This window comes from Orycteropus afer, unplaced genomic scaffold (assembly GCF_000298275.1).
Source record: "Orycteropus afer afer isolate SDZICR_OR568_19922 unplaced genomic scaffold, OryAfe1.0 scaffold00281, whole genome shotgun sequence".
NCBI classification, from domain to species: Eukaryota; Metazoa; Chordata; class Mammalia; order Tubulidentata; family Orycteropodidae; genus Orycteropus; species Orycteropus afer.
Window position 1 is genome coordinate 3,795,778 of NW_006921868.1, and position 19,414 is coordinate 3,815,191.

General features: G+C 39.6%; 1 protein-coding gene across 1 annotated transcript in view; it reads right to left on the bottom strand.

The window, feature by feature from the left end:
• The window catches only part of SMG1 (SMG1 nonsense mediated mRNA decay associated PI3K related kinase), a 144,551-nt gene that overhangs the window by 15,216 nt on the left and 109,921 nt on the right, over positions 1-19,414 (bottom strand). Inside the window, exons 42-55 of the mRNA XM_007950585.1 lie at positions 18,364-18,612; positions 17,783-17,921; positions 17,592-17,701; positions 17,245-17,463; positions 16,415-16,605; positions 15,678-15,850; positions 14,347-14,626; positions 13,621-13,893; positions 13,160-13,394; positions 12,591-12,817; positions 8,766-8,916; positions 8,476-8,665; positions 7,662-8,131; positions 2,421-2,558 (exon numbers count right to left, since the gene is read on the bottom strand). Of these exons, the coding sequence (XP_007948776.1) occupies positions 2,421-2,558; positions 7,662-8,131; positions 8,476-8,665; positions 8,766-8,916; positions 12,591-12,817; positions 13,160-13,394; positions 13,621-13,893; positions 14,347-14,626; positions 15,678-15,850; positions 16,415-16,605; positions 17,245-17,463; positions 17,592-17,701; positions 17,783-17,921; positions 18,364-18,612 (3,045 nt within the window). The remainder of the gene's footprint in view (positions 1-2,420; positions 2,559-7,661; positions 8,132-8,475; positions 8,666-8,765; positions 8,917-12,590; positions 12,818-13,159; positions 13,395-13,620; positions 13,894-14,346; positions 14,627-15,677; positions 15,851-16,414; positions 16,606-17,244; positions 17,464-17,591; positions 17,702-17,782; positions 17,922-18,363; positions 18,613-19,414) is intronic.

Consider the following 19,414-nt stretch of genomic DNA (forward strand, 5'->3'; position numbering starts at 1 on the left):
CCAATCGCCTGGTATGCATGTGAGAGCTGGACAATGAATAAGGAAGACTGAAGAAGAGTTGATGCTTTTGAGTTGTGGTGCTGGCGAAGAACGCTGAAAGTACCATCGACTGCTAAAAGAACTAACAGATCTGTCCTAGAGGAGCAGCACCAAAAAGCTCCTTGGAAATGAGAATGGCCAGACTTCGTCTCACCTATTTTGTTCATGTTGTAAGAAGGGACCATTCCCTGGAGAAGGATGTAATGCTTGGTAGGGTGAAGGGTTGACAAAAGAGGGGGAGGCCTTCAACGAGATGGACTGACATGGTGGCTACGATGTAGGGCTCAGCCATAGCAGGGATTGTGGAGCTGGCGCAGGATCAGGCAGTGTTTCGTTCTGCCGTGCATGGGGTCACTATGAGTTGGAAACGACTTGACGGCACCTAACAACAACAACCACCTGTCTTTTTAATGACCTTTTGCTTTCTTCATGGATGATGTTCCTAATGTCATCCCACAGCTCCTCTGGTTTTTGGTCACTGGTGTTCAGTGCATCAAATCTATTCTTTACATCTTTTCTAAATCCAGGAGGGGTATAATCAAGGTCATATTTTGGCTTTTGTGGACTTGTTTTAATTGTCTTCAGCTTCAATTTGAACTTGCATATAAGCAACTGATGATCTGTTCCACAGTCAGCTCCTGGCCTTGTTTTTGCTGAAGATACTGAGCTTCTCCATCACCCCCTTCCACAGATGATGTTGATCTGATTCCTGTGTACTCCATCTGGTGAAGTCCACATGTATAAGCCGTCATTTGTTATTGAAAAAAGGTATCTGCAATGAATAAGTCGTTGGTCTTGCAAAATTCTACATGCTATCTCCAGTATTATTTGTATCACCACGGCCATATCTCCCAATTTCTGGTGATTCTTTTTTGTTTCCAACTTCCAATCACCAGTTATAATCAACACATCTTGATTGAATGTTTGGTGAAGTTCAGACTGCAGAAGTTGGAAAAATCTTCAATTTCTTCATCCATGGCTTTGGTGGTTGGTGCATAAATTTGAATAGTAGTAGTATTAACTGGTTTTCCTTGTAGGTGTATGGGTATTATCCTATCATGACAGTATTGTAGCTCAGGATAGATCTTGAAGCAGTCTTTGTGATGATGAATGCCACATCATTCCTCTTCAACCTGTCATTCCAGCATAGTAGATGATATGGTTGTTTGAGTCAAAATGGCCAAAACCAGTCCATTTCAGCTCACTAATGCCTAGGATATCCATCTTTATGCATTCCATTTCATTTTTGACAACTCTGACTGCTAACCAGAAGGCTAGCAGTTCAAACCCACCAGCCACTCCCTGGAAGGAAAATTGGGCAATCTACTTCCATAGTGATACCACCTTGGAAACCCAAGGAGGGGTCGCTATGAGTCGGATTTGACTCGACAACAGTGTGTTTGGTTTTTTTGGTTCCAATTTTCCTAGATTCATACTTTGTACATTCCATATTCTCATTATTAATGGATGTTTGCAGCTGTTTCTTCCCATTTTGAGTCATGCCACATCAGCAAACGGAGGTCCTGAAAGCTTTACTCCATCCACATCATTAAGGTTGGTTCTACTCTTAGGAGGCAGCTGTATTTTGAGTGCCTTCCAACCTGAAGGGCTCATCTTCTGGCAGTATACTGGACAATGTTTCAGGGCTATTCATAAGGTTTTCCAGTAATATATCAGAGTGTTTCACTGCCATTCATAAGGTTGCACTGGCCAATTCTTTGGGAAGTAGATGGCCCCTTCTTTCTTGCAGACTGATGGAAGCTCCACTGAAACTGTCCACCATGGGTGACCTTGCTGGCATTTGAAATACTGGTAGCATAGCCTCCAGCCTCACAGCAACATACAAGCCACCACAGACAACAAACTGAGAGATGAGTGGTGGACAGTCAGTAATACTAGTTTGGAAAAAGATTCTGCTGCCTTTTACAACACAGAATTCTAGCATCTAACAACAACACAACAGAAATAAGAAATGCCCAAGCTTCTTAGATATTAATAACAAATCAGATATAACCGCTTACATAACATTTCAGAAAACATATTAATATTCAAAGGCCTTCCAATCATAAAGGTTTCCTTGATGTATATAAAAGCACAATAATCACCAAATTCATTAATAGTCTGAAATACTTAATCTCTCTCTACTCCTGTTTCAAAATATGCTGCTACTGTAAGACCCAGTTATGGTGAATTTTCAGAAATAAAATATATACAAATTAAAAATGAAAGTGAGAAAGAATTATGCTCCTCTCCCTCAGAAGCCGAGGACAAACTTGGTTATAATACGCTGATCAGAGCACTAACATTTAATCATAATGTACGTTTTTTCTAAAATTGAGATATGCTGGGAGGAAGATCTGACCAAACACAACCAAACACACCTGAACTGTTGCAATTGAAGTTTCAATTTGGCTCAGAGTATGGAGTTTCTTTTTCATGCTGGTTAGGATAGCAGAACGAGGTGGAGGTGTGACTGACATGGCTTGTGGTCGGCTGATAAGGAGATCTTCGTGTTGCCACTGTTCAGAGAGAGAAAAAAGAAAATGCAATGAAATTAGAAGGGGACAAAACCCTCTAGATAATAAGGGAGAGGAGGTATGAGTTAGCACTATGGGAGAGGAAAGCTGCCACCAGCCAACAGCAGTGGGGATGGGAAGAAGAAACAAGATAATCACAACTGGGTAAGAAATGTCCTCTGATAGAGAAAAGCTGAAACATTTCTAAAGATTATTTCAGCAAGATATAAATAATAATTCTGACGATGTCCCTAGTTTATAGGAGTGTTTATTATTCAATCCCCCTAAAAGTATGCTATACAAATAATTTCCAATTCTATGAGGTTGGAAGTCAGAGGGGGAATGAAAGAGAGTGTGAGTGTGTGTGTGTGTCTTTTGGAGGGAAGGAGCTGTCCAGCAGGCTATAAGCACATGACTGAAATAATACAGAACCTTGAAATGACTGAAAGGGGCAGGTAACTGTTGACGGAGGATCAAGTCATCCTTTATGCTTATAAAGTTGACCCCAGAAGGCTCAAGGGACATCTGGCTCACAATCTGAAAGTTCTTCATTGTGCCCGAAGCTTAAAGTGCTTTCAGATAAACAAAACTGAAAGGATTTTTACAATGTTTTCCCAGAAGTTATCAATTTTTAAGGAAATAAACTCTAAAATACATAATAAAACTTTACTGTATTAACTTATTTCAGAATAAAATGCACACACAAATATAATAAATGCGCTATATAACTAAGACTGATAATACACACCTTCACCACCTACTTGTCTATTTGCCATACTGTGATGCCTTCCATATCGTAATGATACTAGAAGCTATGCCACCAGTATTTCAAATACCAGCAGGGTCACCCATGATAGGATTCAGCAGAGCTTCCAGACTAGGACAGACTGGGAAGAAGGTCTGCCACTAAAAACTTTATGAATAGCAGTGAAACATAGTCTGATATAGTGCCAGAAGGTAAGCCCCTAGGTTGGCAAGCACTCAGAATACAACTGGGGAAGAGCTGTCTCCTCAAAATAGGGTCAACTTTTAATTACATGAATGACTCACAATGAGAAGAAACAGCTGCAACCTTCATCAATAATCAGAATACGGAATGTACAAAGTATGAATCTAGGAAAAGAGGAAGTTGTCAAAAATGGAATGGAGCACATAAAGATGAATATCCTTGGCATTAATGAGCTGAAATGGACTGGTATTGGCCATTTTGAGTCAATCATATGGTCTACTATGCCAAGAATGAAAAATTGAAGAGGAATGACATTGCGTTCACTATCAAAAAGAATGTTTCAAGATCTATCCTGAAAAAACAGTGCCGTCAGTGATGGGATAATAGCCATACACCCACAAGAAAGACCAGTTAATACTATTATTATTCAAATCTGCACACTAACCACTAAAGCCAAAGATGAAGAAAATGCAGATTTTTTACCAACTCCTGCTGTCCAAAATTGACCAAACATGCAATCAAGATGAATTGATAATTACTGGTAATTAGAATGAGGAAGTTGGAGACAATAATAATCTATAGTTGGAAAATATGGCCTTAGTGATGCTGGAGATTGCATGACAGAACTTTTCAAGACCAATGCCTTACTTATTGCAAACACTTTTTCCAACAACATAAATAGTGACTCCAAGGGATCATTCCCTAGAGAAGGATATCATGCTTGGTAAAGTGGAGGGTCAGCAAAAAAGGGGAAGACTCTGAACTAGATGGATTGAGACAATGGCTGGAATGATGAGCTCAGGTGTAGCAAGGATTGTGAGGCTGGCACATGACCAGACAGGGTTGTGTTCTGTTGTACTTAGGGTTGCTATGAGGTGCAGACAAGTGGACAGCACCCAACATCATACAGGTGGACCTTACCAGAAAGAATACACAGAAATCAAACCTACTGTATCTGTGGGAAAAGGCAATGTGCAAGGTTCAATAACATCAGTCAGAGAAAGAACAGGTGCTAACTGTGGAATAGACCTTCAATTGCTCATAAGCAAGTTGAAGCTGAAGCTGAATAAAATTAAAACAAGGCCAGGAGAAGCAAAATATGACCTTTATTATAACCCACCTGAATTTAGAGGTCATCTGAGGAATGGATTTGACACACAGAACACCAAGGATAAAAGATCAGATGAGTTGTGGGGACGACAACGAGAATATATGAAGAAAATAAAAGGTCATTAAAAAGACAAGAAATGAATTCTACATACATTAATTTGTATGTGCTGTAAGAATGTCCATATATATAACAGAGGTAACAAGTGGTAAAGTTATGATAAACTTTACAGCCTTAAGAGAGTTAAGTTGCTGGGGTGAGGGGCGTGCTCAGGACCATGGTCACAGGGGACATCAAGCTCAACTGGCATAACATACCACACTAAACACTGTTCTACATCCTACTTTGGTGATTAGGAACTAGGGTCGTAAAAGCTTGCAAATGGCCATCTAGATGCAACAAGTAATCTCTCCTCGTCTGGAGCAAAGAATGAAGAAAATCAAAGTCACATGGAAATAATTAGCTTAAGAGACTGACGAAACCCCAGAGACTATACCCCCTGATGACCTTTTGGGCCTAGAACTGAACTCACTCCCATGGCTAAACAACAGATGGGCCTACAAGGTAAACAACTACACCAGGCAGGTACACTCCTTAGAAAAATCAAACCATGGATTTCTTCTATAGTATGTTTGCCAGGTAGCTCTTTTCCAATTTTCTTTTGTATAATTGAGTGAGTGTCTCTAGAGCTACATCCTTCTAGTAAAACATCTCAATGTGTATTCTGTCAATTCCTGGACCCTTGTTTTTCAACAATTTCTTTCAGCGCAGCTTGGACTTCTTCCTTCAATACCATCAGTTCTTGATCACATGCTATCTCCTGAAATGGTTCAATGTTGACCAATTCTTTTTGATACAGTGATTGTGTGTTTTCCCTTGATGTTTCTTCTGTTGTTTAGTATCTTCCCCACAGAATCCTTCAACATTGTAACTTGAAGACTGAATTTTTTGTTCAATTCTTTCAGCTTAAGAAATGCTGAATGTTCTTCCCCTTTGATTTTCTAACTCCAGCTCTTTGCACATTTCACACTGTCTTCTTGAGCAGCCCTTTAAAATCTTCTGCTCAGCTCTTTTATTTCATCATTTTTTCCATTTGTTTAAGCTACTCTCCTTTCAAGATGAAGTTTCAGAGTGTCTTCTGACATCCATTTTGATCTTCTCTTCCTTTCTTATCTTTTTAATGACCTTTTGCTGTCTTCATGTATGACAGTATCACTGATGTCATCCCACAACTCGTCTGAGCTTCAGTGACTGGTGTTCAATGTGTCAAATCTATTCTTCAGATGATCTCTAAATTCAGGTGGGATATAATCAAGGTCGTACTTTGTCCCTTGTAGACTTGTTTTAATTTTCTTCACCTTCAAGTTAAACTTGCCTATGATCAATCAATGGTGTGTTCCACAGTTGCCCCTGGCCTTGTTCTGACTGGTGATACGGAACTTCTCCATTGTCTCTTTCCACAGATGTTTTTGTTGTTGTTGTTGTGTGCCATCGAGTTGGACCTGACTCATAGCGACCCCTCCTTGGATTTCCGAGGCAGTATCACTACAGAAGTAGATTGCCCAACCTTCCCTCCAAGGAGTGGATGGTGGGTTTGAACCTCCAGCCTTCTGGTTAATTCAATTTTGGTATATTCCATCTGCTGAGGTCCTCATGTATAGCTGCCATTTATGTTGTTGAAAAAAGGTATTTGGAAATGAATAAGTCATTGGTCTTGCAAAATTCTATCACATAAACACTGGCGTCATTTCTTTCATACAGCCATATTTTTAAACTATTGATGCTGCTTCTTTATTTTTAATTTTTGCAATCCAATTGCCAGAAATTATCAAGTATCTTGATGGCATGTTTGGTCAATTTCAGACTGCAGAAGTTGCTAAAAACCTTCAATATCTTCGTCTTTGGCATTAACGACTGATATGTGTACATATAATAGAATTAACTGGTCTTTCTGAATATTATCCTTATCACTGACAGCCTTTTACGTCAAGATAGATCTTGAAATGTTCTTTTTAATGATGAATGTGACACAATTCCTCTCCAACGTGTCATTCCCAGCATAGACCAAATGACTGACTGATTCAAAATGGCAACTCCAGCTCAGTAACACCTAAGTCACCAATTATTATGTGTTCTACTTCATTTTTGACAACTTCCAATATTCCTAGATTTATACTTCATACGTTTAATGTTCCAATTATTAATGGATGTTTACAGCTTTGTTTTCGTATTTTGAGCTGTGCCCATCAGTAAAAGGAGGTCCTGAGAGCTTTATGCCTTCTGAGTCATTAAGGATAACCCTACTTTGAGTAGGTAGCTACTCAGTTACATTCCGAGCACCTTCCAAGCTGAGATGCTCATCATCTGGCACTGTATCATAAATGTTTCCCAGCTATCCATAAGGTTTTCAGGGGCCAATTCTTACAGAAGTGGACCTGGTCATGTCCTCCTTCGTAGTCTTAGATACGAAGCTCCACTGAAACGTGTTCACCATGGGCGACCCTGCTGGTAGCTGAAATACTGATAGCATAGCTTTTAGCATCACAGCAAAATCCAAGCCACCACGGTACAAAAAAGTGACAGACAAATGGTGGTGGATTCACTCTAGCTTGGCACAACTGCAGGCATTTGAAATTATTTTTCTTCTTTATATTAAACTTTCGTATTATATATTTAATTAAACATATATCATGTATAACATATTATCAAATATATTAGTATATAATGTATTTATATTATGGATGAGAGCTCTGGTGGCGTAGTGCCAAAGGTATCTGACTGCTAACCAGAAGGCTGGTGGTTCAAATCCACCACCCACTCCTCGGAAAGAAGACTGGGTACTCTACTTTCGTGGTGATACCCTCTCAGAAGCCCAAGAAGGGGTAGCTATGAGTAGGATCTAGCTCAATGGCAGCGAGTTTGATTTTTTGGTTTATATTAGAGATAGATAATATATATAGTATATATATTATTATATTTCATATTAACTCCCCCAGTTTTTCAAAGTTCCCGCATCAAGGAAAAATACATTATAAAGAAAAACATTTACCTGAAACATGGCGATATGCAGCTGAACGCGCTGAAGGCTTGTCTTACAGGAAGAAATGCTGGTTTCCAGTCTGCGTACCAGGTCGTGCTTCTTCCAGGCAGTGTCATAAGAGCTTGCCAACACTGTTGCCCTGTTCATGACCAACTGAGAGAATTTTCCCACCTGGATGTTGTGCTCTACTGCTTTCTTACACAGATCGTCCACAGAAACTTTGCTTTCAGCACCAAAGTCCTTTGCCTCTACTTGTGCAATGATGTCCACGCCCAGAGCACTAATAAAACTGCAAAGAGTGAGCCCAAGGGCTTGGTTTGGTAGTCCAATTAGGAGCTGCCTTACAAAGTCAGCTGTGAAGGCCTTGATAGGTTTGGCCATCTGGTCTTCACTGAAACAAGAATTTCTAAACAGGGTTTTCACATTGACAATCTGTACGGGTCCATTTACAGTATTTTGATCTTCAAGTGAACTTGATCCTGAAAGAGCAAAATTAATTCTTAACGTATTTCACACATAATGAAAATAAAGTAGTAATTCTGCTCATTTAAAGTACAGTAAAAGCTGTGAAAGCTAGAACCTGTATAAGGTAGAAACCTGTCAGAAAAAGAAAGCTCAAAAGTGGTTAGACTGCACCCTGTCAAAGGCAGAAAATGTGAGAGACCCAGAGAAACAAGGCAGTCCATGAGTTCTGGCTCTCATAGGTTTCACTGTACTTAAATCAAGGTTTTATAATTGTGCAATTAAATTAAACCAACTCTACTCTGCCACCTTCCAAAGTATTATACAACTAAATTCAGAGTATTTAAATATGGACTATTACCTGACAACGTTTTTGAAAAAGTACCACAGAGCCTGAAGAACTCCTTAATTGTCTGCAGTCTTTTTAGAAAGAAAATCTCTTCAAGCACCTGCCGGTGAGTATCATCATCAAAAAAATTGACTTGGGTACTCCTGGCTTCCCTTATAATGTCAATCTTTCGCCAAGCTATAGGAATCTCCATCTTGTTTAACTAAGTAAATGAAAGCAAAGAAAGTATATTTCACCACTCTTCACACATGGAACAACTACCTTACTGCACTTACATTATTCATACCAAGTGAATTATTTACCTTTTCAACTAATAAGCCAAAAGCAGTTTCAACTTGGGCAAACATGCCATCAAATGCTACCAAAAGCATCTGGCCAGCTGACATTTTTGGTGTTTCATCAACTGAACCATTTCTTGGTTGGATTAACTCACCATACTGAGCATGCAGTATTCTATGGGAAGAGAAAATGGAATGAAAACCATCACTGAGGAGTAAGGCATTTTAGAGAGAAAGAAAAGATCAACAAGTTTCACAACCAGCATGTAAAGCTGAAGAAGTCTTTTGACATTAAGGAAAAAGCATTATGACAAAATAATATTTAATGTCAATCACACTGTAAAACCAATGGTTCTAGTTCAGTATTTGCAATTATTCATGTAATTACATTTTATGCAAACTTCAAATATATCGATTTAAAAAAGTACTATATATTAAAATCTTATTTTATGTACAGAATATGAAATATGAACTCCTAATATTAAAATGTTTAATAATCACGTAACTCTAAAGCTGAGGGGCCTAGGAAATTGCCATGTGTGTTCACACTATGGCCACATGGTAGGCCAACTATAGGCAGGTAAACGGAAATACCTGCCACTTGTGGCAGGCTCAATTTTGAATTATATACATTATTAATGTGAGGTCTTCAGAAACATATATCCCTCACATTATCATTAACATGAGTCTTCTAGGTTTACATACTCAAAAGCTATCCCAAACATTTAACATAAGAAGCAAATATATAATTGCCCAGTTCCTAATTTACTAATAACAAAAGTAATGTTAACTAGAATTTTATTTATCATACACCCTGTAGTACGTACAGTGAATTACTTGATATGGCCCTTCTAGCCATAGTCTTTGTGACTCCTATACCATGACTGAGTGAGATAAGGTATATGCAACCTGTGATGGTTGGGGTTATGTGTTAACTTGGCTGGGTCATGATCCCCCGTATTATGTGATTGTCCTTCCCTTTGTGACCTGACCATAAGTATCCTCCATTGTGTGCGTGTAAATCCTGACCTCTGTGTGTTAATGAGGCAAGACTAGGTTATGCTAATGAGGGTCTGAGTAATCTACTCCATAGAGATACCCCCTCTGAAACCCAAGGAGGGGTCACCATGAGTTTGATGACTCCATGACAGTGAGCTCGGTTGGGAATGAGGATTGGGTTGTTTGTTACGTTAATGAGGCAAGGTTAGGATGGATGCCCTAAAGTCACCACCCTTGCTGGAGTCACACCTTTTATCTTAAAAGAGATAAAAGGACAGAGATTCACAGGAAGGGGGGAACTTGATACTATTAAGAAGAGATGAGAGCAGAGTGAGCTTTTTGGACCTGGAGTCCCTGTAGTGGGTATCTCCTAGACTCAGGAGAGAAAGAGCTTTAACACTGGAGACAGTAGTGAGAGATGGTGAGAAGGAGTGGCAGAGAAATGGTGGCATCAAAACCAGGAGACAGCACAGTGGGCTTCCTGGTCCATGGAGCGACAGCTGAGTGCCTTCAGGCCAAGGCTTAATGGTGGAGTGGGGTACCTCTGGGCACTTATCAGTGGGGCTAAAAGGCTTTGTGACACTTGCTCATAAAGGCTCCAAGCAGGGCCCAGTAGCAGAGGGCAAGAGGCTGTCCTGACCAAAGAACTGTATCCTGAGTTGATTCTGAATTATAACCTGTTATTTCCCTAATAAACCCCACAATCTGACTACTGCCAGGGACTTGTGTGTGCCACTGAAGTGAATTATCAAACCCACTGGAGAAGTAGAGTGTCACGGGTGGGAAAGCTAAAAAGGTTGGAGAGACGAGGTACATCTGACTTCCACTAAATAGGAACCAGTCTAGGGCTATTCATGCCGATAATGATTCTCTTCCTCCCTTGTGAAGTTAGACGAGGAGGTCTGATGCTGCTGCCATATTATTTTTATACACACATACAGAAATCATTTCAAATAGCTATGGAATCATTAAGAGTTGTCAAGAAACTAAGGTTAAGTGGCATAACATAGTCTACAAAAACAATGTTCTACACTCTGCTTTGGTGAGTAGTGACTGGGGACTTAAAAGCTTGTGAGTGACCATCTAAGACGCAACTGATAGTCTCTCCCTGTCTGGAGCAAAGAAGAGTGAAGAAAATCAAAGATTCAAGGAGACAATTAATCCAAAGGACTAATGGACCACATGAATGCCAGGCTCCACAACCCTGAAACCAGAAGAAATAGTTAAGTGTCCAGCTACCATTGCTGACCTTACTGAAAGGGATTACAATAGGTGGTCCTGGAAAGAGTGTGAGAAAACTGTGGAACAAAACTCAAAATCATAAAAAAGACTAGGCTTACTGATCTGACAGAGACTGGTAGAAGTCCAAAGATTATAGCCCTTAGACACCCTTGAGGCTGGGAACTGAATTCACCCCCATGGCTCAATTTTCAGCCAAACGACGGGCCTATAAAGTGAACAATAACACCAGAAAAGTATGCACTCATTAGAACAATCAACCATATGAGATGAAAAGAGTAGCATATGCCCAGAAATAAAGCTAAGAAAGCAGGAAGGGATAGGAAAGAAGAATGAAGGGAAAAGATAAACAGAGAGGAAGAGGGAAGAGTGCTGTTACACTGTAGGGATTGTAATGAATGGCACAAAACGTGTATGAATTGTTGAATGGAAAACCAACTTACTCTGTAAACTTTCACCATCACAAAAAAGAAAGCGCTATCAAGAGAATAAAAAGGCTGTTACCAGAAAAATTCCTAATGAAAAGAGAGCTGCAAGATGGTATAAAATTTTCTTTGCCCTCATCAAAAAAAAGTTTCTCTGAAACAAGCCAAAATAAGGCTCCTACAGAAGCAGTGATGAAGCTTGCCACCCAAAGCATAAAGGAAAATAAATGTTCCTACATATAAGGGTAAAAGGAGCCTGAATTAGATGTTGTTCGGTGCCAATGAGTTGTTTTAGACTCATAGCAACCATGACAGACTAGAACTGCCTCACAGGGTTTTCTAATCTATACTCTCCCCCCACTTTTTTTTTTTAAGTGGGGTGATTTTAATTACAATGAATTCGTAAGTTAAACTGGCTTTAGTATATTCTATTAGTACATACCACTCTTGTTGGAAGAAATGAGATATAATTAGTGTTTTTCTTCTTTTCTTTTCCATATTGTTCAGCCATAATCTTTATGGGACCAGATCACTAGTCTTCCTACCATGTAGCTGCTAAGTAGGTTTGAATCACCAACCTTTCTGTTAGCAGCTGAGCCACTAACTGCTGTGCTACCAGTGCTGAAGTTTAGTGAGAAACATAGGTGTGTACATTTAGCATCTAATTTTTTAAGGTTCTGAGTCATTAGGGACAGAGGAGCCTAAGGCCTAGCTACGAATATAATGAATGCTTGAAGGAACGTTCAATCTCTACAGGCTAGACTGTAAAAACAGCACACTGCACTGTGCATGTAACAACAACACTAAAATGATGTGTACATACATGTGATAAAACAGAACTACACACACAGAAGTGCATGTAAGTGGTGAACGCTAAGTAAGCGCCATGGATTGTACTAATGCCAATTTCATGGTGTTGTTATTGTATATACAGTTATGTAACACATTAACATAAATGGAAGAGCACTGAATGGGACACATAACCTACCTGTGTAACTTCCTATGAATCTGTATTTCAAAAGAAAAAGTTTTGTTTTGTTTTTTAAAAAATGACACGTGTAACCATTCATAAATAATTATACCGGCTATAAAAATTTAAAGTAAACTTATGGTAAAATAAACTCAGAATCCCATTAATCTGGCTTCCTCATCTCTTCCACAAAGAAAAAGACTTAAATTCACTTGCCTGGCAACATCAATGTAATGAGCATGTGTTTCTTCTTCAAGTCCCATAGCTGCATTTCTCAAATAAGCTTGAAGAGATTCAACCAGAGTCTGCAGGGGAACACCATCAGTTGTCTGCTCAATAAGACCGTCCAGCTCATGAAGCATACTTTCTAATGTGTGTTCCCCTTTCATTAAACATCTGAGGGCTTCTGGAAATATGATTTGCCGGAAATTTGAGTTCAACTCCTATAAATATGTGAGAATTATATTATAATGTTTTCTGAGTTTAGAAAAACAGTAACTTAGATAACACAGAGATGGAAGTGTCACTATCAAAGAATGTGGAAATTTATGAAAAGTGTAGTAAGTTACACATTTGGAGACTTGATGCCATAAATTAAGAACAAATTCTACAATCCTGATAGTTGCAGCTACAAACCTCACACTGATCTGTATTTTAAATGACTGCTTAGGCAACATTCTAAGAGGGAAGTCAAATTGTTTTTTTTCTCCTGAACTAAAAAGAAGAGAAACATAATGTTCAATATTGAAAACAATATAATGTTTAAGCTTCTTTAAAGCGTCCACCTGAAGTGAGGTGTAGACTCCATTAGCTAAGTGAACAGCTTCAGATGCTTCCGCAGGGTTAGGGATGTCTAAGTCCTGTGGTGCCAGGCGGCACTGCTTCAGTAACTGAACCAAGCAGGTGACGTTTCCACTCATACTGCAGAGCTCCTCCAAGAACCAGGCTCCATCACGAGAAGTTAGGTCGACCAGCTGCTCCCCAGCACTTGAAGCTGCCCCTTCCATCATCAGGTTACGCCTGAATAAGGGTAAGTATAGGCACCATGAATAAGCAGACTCCTGCGCTGAAGCCAACTGAGCTAAACGCATCTAGGAAATAGGACACCTCAGCATTGCAAAAGAAATAAAGTAGCTATAACATGAGCAAGAGCTCAGGGTTAAACACAGGACACAAGGGGAACACTGATAAGCAACAATGTTTCCAAAACAATGAAATAATCTCAATATGAGGTTAGCTAACTCACCTTGTAAGGGTACAAAGGGCAGAAATAATCACACTTGCTAGACTCAAAGATCCTTCTTCTCCATTCTCATGAAGGAAAACTTTAATGCAACGTTCAATTTCTTTCAATTGATCTTCACAAACTGGCACAGTGACAGCTTCCTGTTTCAGGCGTTCCACTTGTCTAATAAGTCTGCTGTTAATGTCTGCAGCATACCGCTGCAGGGTCATTTCAGTGGCAGTGATGAATTGACACACTGTCGGGGGTGGTTGGGGAGCATATTGCATTTCATATCTAAAAAGAACAAAGAGGCACATCATGTTTATCACATAACTACCCCCTGCTTGTAATGAAAGTTCACACTTAACAAAATACTGTAACAGACAAACTGCTTTTGCTCCTCAACCCTGAAAATCAAGAATCATTTACTTAACACATTTACTTGTAAGTAAGTATCAAGAGCTTAAATAACGTCCTCAGATGATGCAGAGGGGATACTGCACTCAATGTTTGAACCCAGCTTTCCTTACCCTAACCCCACTACTCGTGCACTGGGATACATCTTAATAGGAAAAACACAGTGTCTTATAAGGGAAAATGTGAGCTCAAATCCTCGAAAAACCATGACGAAGGGTGACTCCATTCAATCCTATCAGAATAAGAAAATAAAACTCAATTTAAAAATTAAACAGCAACTTTGCTTCCAGCCCCAATGAGAAATACAAAAACCAAGCACTACTGACTTACTTCCTATAGAGTTCTTGACAGCGTTCTACAGTGGTGTTACAGATGAGCTCTTCCATCCAGGTTTTCCATTGCTCAATGCGATGCTTCTGGAATATGGCCTTGGGATACTGCAGCGCTACGGTTGCATAGTGGTGCAGCTGTTCCAGGCAGCCACGGAGCACCGAGCGCCTCTGCTGTAGCAGAGCGCCAACCTCGCCCTCCAGCTGCTCACATTGGCTAATCAAGTGGGCCTGACCAGCATTCTGCAGAAAGGCTGTCGCCGGCACATAGCTTGGCGGACCTTTTGGTAAAAGAAGGAATTACTCAAGGGGTAAAATATTAAACAGTATTAAACAAGAGGCAAAGTTATGATAACTTCTTAGCCATGGCCAAACACTCAAAGGGAGCGAGTAGTTGGACCCATGGGCTCAGGACCATAGTCACAGGGGCCATCAAGCTCACTGGCATAACACACGACACAATAACACTGTTCTACATCCTACTTTGGTGAGTAGTGACTGAGGTCTTAAAAGCTTGCAAGCAGCCAAGTAGATGCAACAATGGGGGTCTCCTCATCCAGAGCAAAGAAAAATGAAGAAAATGAAAGATGCATGGAAACAATAAGTCCAAGAGACTAGTGGACTACGTGAACCTCAGCCTGTATGACCATGAGACCAGAAGAAATACACAGTGCCTGGCTACCACTGTCAACCACTTGGAAAGGGATCATTGCAGGAGAAACTGGATAGAGTGGGAGAACAATGTGGAACAAAATTCAAAATTTTAAAAAGAGACCAGGTTTGCAGGTCTGACAGAGGTTAGAGAGACCCTTGAGACTATGGCCCCTAGTTACCCTTCAGGTTTGGAATTGAACTCACTCCCGTGGCTTCCAGCCAAACAATAGACAAGCATATAGGGTGAACACTTACATTAGGTAAATCATACTCTTAGAATGATCACAATCATGGGAGAACAGAAGGGCAGTATTGGCACAGGGAGCTAGCTCAGGGGGCAGGAATGAATAGGAAAGGACACAGGGAAGGATTAACTGCAGGGAGGAAGTGGGAAGAGAGCTGTTACACCGTGGGGAAATGAAGTCACTATCATGAAACAAAATGTGTAAGAACTGCTGAATGGAAAATGAATTTGCTCTGTAAACTTTCACCCAAATCACAATAAAAATTTTTTAAAAAATAAAAATAAAATGGAAGAAGGGAGAGATGGTATCAATCGGTGAAACCATTTCAAGTCAACAGTCATTGAAAGGAAGCACTAACCAGAACATCATATATAAAACACAACTACAAAATTCACATGACTAACATGTGTATCTAAAATAAGTCAATCCATACCAAGGTCCATTTGTGTGCTTATTTCCTGAAGCAAACTTGCAAGATGTGTTGCTTCTAAGTTACTGAATGCAGCTTGATAATGTGTTATCCACTGTTCAAATTCATTCAGCTTCACCTGGATTGCTTCCTGAACAGCTCTTTGCTGAGTCTGTAGTTGAGTGTGCTCAGAATACCTGACAGAAAGAGAAACAAAGCAGCAAGGACAAGCTCACTTGCTATTCTTTTTGCTACATATTTTCATGGCCCTGACTTTGCTTATACTTGGACAACCTGTAGGTTCCTTTTCAACTCTGGCAGCTCTGTTCAAATGTCTTTTATTTCTGTTTTTTTCCTGACCCCACAGTCCCCTCAACTATGCCCGCAGCCTTTTAAACAAGATTCTACCACACCACAAAAGCTTGACAAAGCAAATAAAGTAACTGCCAATGTAGAAACGAGTAAGGATCCAGATATAAAGAATACAGAGAACATTTTCTGAATCCAAGTTCAGTGTTCTACCCACTCTTTTCACCTCTCTCTCAGTCACTGAAGCATTTAAATTGAAAATAAGAAAGCAGAAAATTTAAGTGAATTATTTACTAATACTTTAAGATTGCAGTTCTTGGGAGAGGTATTATTACTTATGCAAATTTTACAATAACTCTTATTTAAGTCAGCAGTATTTACACAAATATACCTTAATGGTATTTTTAATAATAAATTACTTTTAATAATAAAAACTCAACACTGTTTTAAACCTGTGCTGTAGAGTGTGAGAAGGATGATCCACTTCTTCAGCTCCTTCTAGAAACTCTATTTCCTCCAGCAGTTTGCCCTGTAGTTTTTCCACATCTGTCAGCTGCTCTTGCAAGCTCAGGTATTCATCTAAGCTGCTGTCCAGCTTGGGCAGGACAACCAGCATCTCATCCCTATTCTTAAACCAGTTCACCTGGGAAAAAGGATCATTATTAGAAAGAGTCTTACAGGGTCAACTGTAAGGTATGAAGATGCCTGTTAGGAAGATCATGTTAGAAGGGCATTCCACACATATTATTCTACTTAACCCTCAACCAAACCCTGAGGAGTTGAGGGCATCACCTCCATTTTGCAGACAAAGATTTCCAGAAGTTAACTAACGCATCCAAGTTCACACACCCATAACAAACTGACAGGACTTGATTCCACAACATAATGTAGTTACCACATGACCACAATGACCAAGATCAGCATCACTTGGCTACCATGGTATTTAAATTCTAAGAGGGGAAGGCCATCTAGTTAGAGAATACTTAGAACAGTCATTGGTAACCACATAATCAGCACATAGTTGTTTTTTTTTTTTTTTCCCAAAACATTAGCACACTTCCTAGGAGTATGTGTATGACTGCATGTTTTTGCACAGAACATGTTCTACTGAAAGAATACATTGAATGGCACAGTTCATTGCCCTTTCACTAAGATACTATATTATAGTATTGCAAAAATGTCATTTTAGAGAGACATAGTATTACTCAATTTTTATCCTTGTGTTTACTCTAATGACAAAAATAAGTTATAGTGATTACTTATTTTACATCATTGGCTTCACCTTAATTTCTGCTACTCTGGAAGAAAAGAGGCTGCGGGTGATCTCTCGTTCCATTTCCCTCTTGCTCTGCTTGCTCTCAGCCTGTTGGCCACCTCCACCATAGACGGCACCAGCAAATCCTGCCTCACCTCCCGCTGTCCAGTCCACCAGGGGGTCATACACAAATGCCTCCAGCAGTGTCAGCAGAGTCTCTCTGCCACGTCGCATAATGTGTAGAACCTGTTTTGAGAATTTAAAATAAATCTTGTCATATGTTTTCCTCATTGAGATGAGCTTTGTTTTTTTTTGCCCCGCAGGTTTTATTAATATAACAAATAAAGTAAGAAATATAAGAGAAAACAGCATACCTGCTCACAAGAAAGCCTAAAAACACCTTCAACTCCAGTTACACCAAGCGCTGTTTCAATGTTTTGTGTCATTCGGAAAGGTACTTTTTCAGGAACTCTAAGGCTTTTACCTTGAAAAGACACATTGTTGTATTTTTGCCCTTTCAACTAAAAAACAGTAGACTGTATATAAAAATCCACTTAAATTTTACCTTTCTCAAAGCAAACATTGTAATCTATGTGAACAACCTCTCCAGTTGTCATATCGATAAGAACATTATCCAGATGTCTATCTCCAAGGCCAATTATGTATCCGACCATAGACATGACTGCAGTAGATCGAGCATAAGACTAAAAAAAGAATAGGGAGCAAGTTAAACACCACTTGCAAATTTCTTCCTACCATGCACTTGATGCTTTGAAACTGACAAATCCCACTCCCTCACTGAAGAATTAAGAAATAGAAATCGCTCCTCAGGGCTGCAGCATGTGGACACACAGGCTCCACACCACCCAGCTGCACACCTTCGTGCTCCTGGCCCAGCTCATTACCAGAATGGTAGATTAAACAAAAAACTTTTCTTCAGCTTCCCTAGATTTTCCCTTTCTGAATTTTTAAATTTTCCTTTTCATTTCACCCTAACTCCCTTTCACCCATAATCATCTTGCTCTCAGACACAGTCACGGCTTTGCCTTTAAGACAAGTCTGGGGGGAGGACAGACGGAGAGGTGTAGACAAGATAGACAGCAGGCAAAAGAAATAACGACATTACATGCAAAACAAAATGCTTACTTGTGTAACTCTCCACCATTCATCAGGCGTTGTGCAAGAGGACCAAAGTTCTTTAGCAAGGAGATTCGGAGGCGTGACCTCCATTAACTCCTCTAGAACTGCTTTCATCACGTGAAGAGGCCAATCCCGCCGGGACACATCCAGACTAAGTCCAACTGCTTTCAAAGCAGGACCAATTTTACTATAGTAAAGTTCACTAGGACGGGGTACAATTCCTGGATTCTGAGGAGTTTGGTAGGAATCTTGGGCCTTTAAAAGGTAATTTTTGAAAAGGTAAACTTTATTTAGATACGGACAGAGATGACTTATCGTTTAAATTTTATACTAATTTTTTTTTTTTTCATGTACCATTCTCTACTTACCCAGCTACATTTCAACTACCAAACACACATTTCTTCTCGGCTTCATCTTTCTTATTACCTATGTTTTTCTTTAAATTAGGTACTACTACTTGATTGAAAAATTGATCTGTTAAATTTTGAGGTTCAAGTCAAAATTCAATACTCAAGTTGCATTATTCTTTGTAACAAATCATTCTGTTTTTAAATTATAATTCATGTGCATATTTTACATATGATTTAATTATCTGTATCAAATTAACAAGATATTCAGAAATACTACATAAAAATTTAACATTATCCTCCTCCAATTCTTACCTCTAATTCATCCGTCAATAACTGTTCTGCAGTCTGCTATGCCTACTTTTTCTGTGTGATACAACATATACTACTCACTGCTCACTGCTGTCAAGTCGCATTGACTCATAGCCACCCCTCCTTGGGTTTCCGAGGCAGTATCTGCACAGAAGTAGATTGCCTAACCTTCCTTCCGAGGAGTGGTTGGTGGGTTTGAACTGCCAGCCTTCTGGTTAGCAGTCAAATGTCTTAGGCACTACGCTACCAGAGCTCCCAATATATGTATCATGAAATTTACAATTTTAACTATTTTTATTTTTCTAAATCGCTGGTTGATTGTTCTAAGGAGTATGTACCTCCCCCTCCCCCTCCCCCCTTTTGGTGTTCACGTTACTGGCTTGTTTATCATTTGCCTG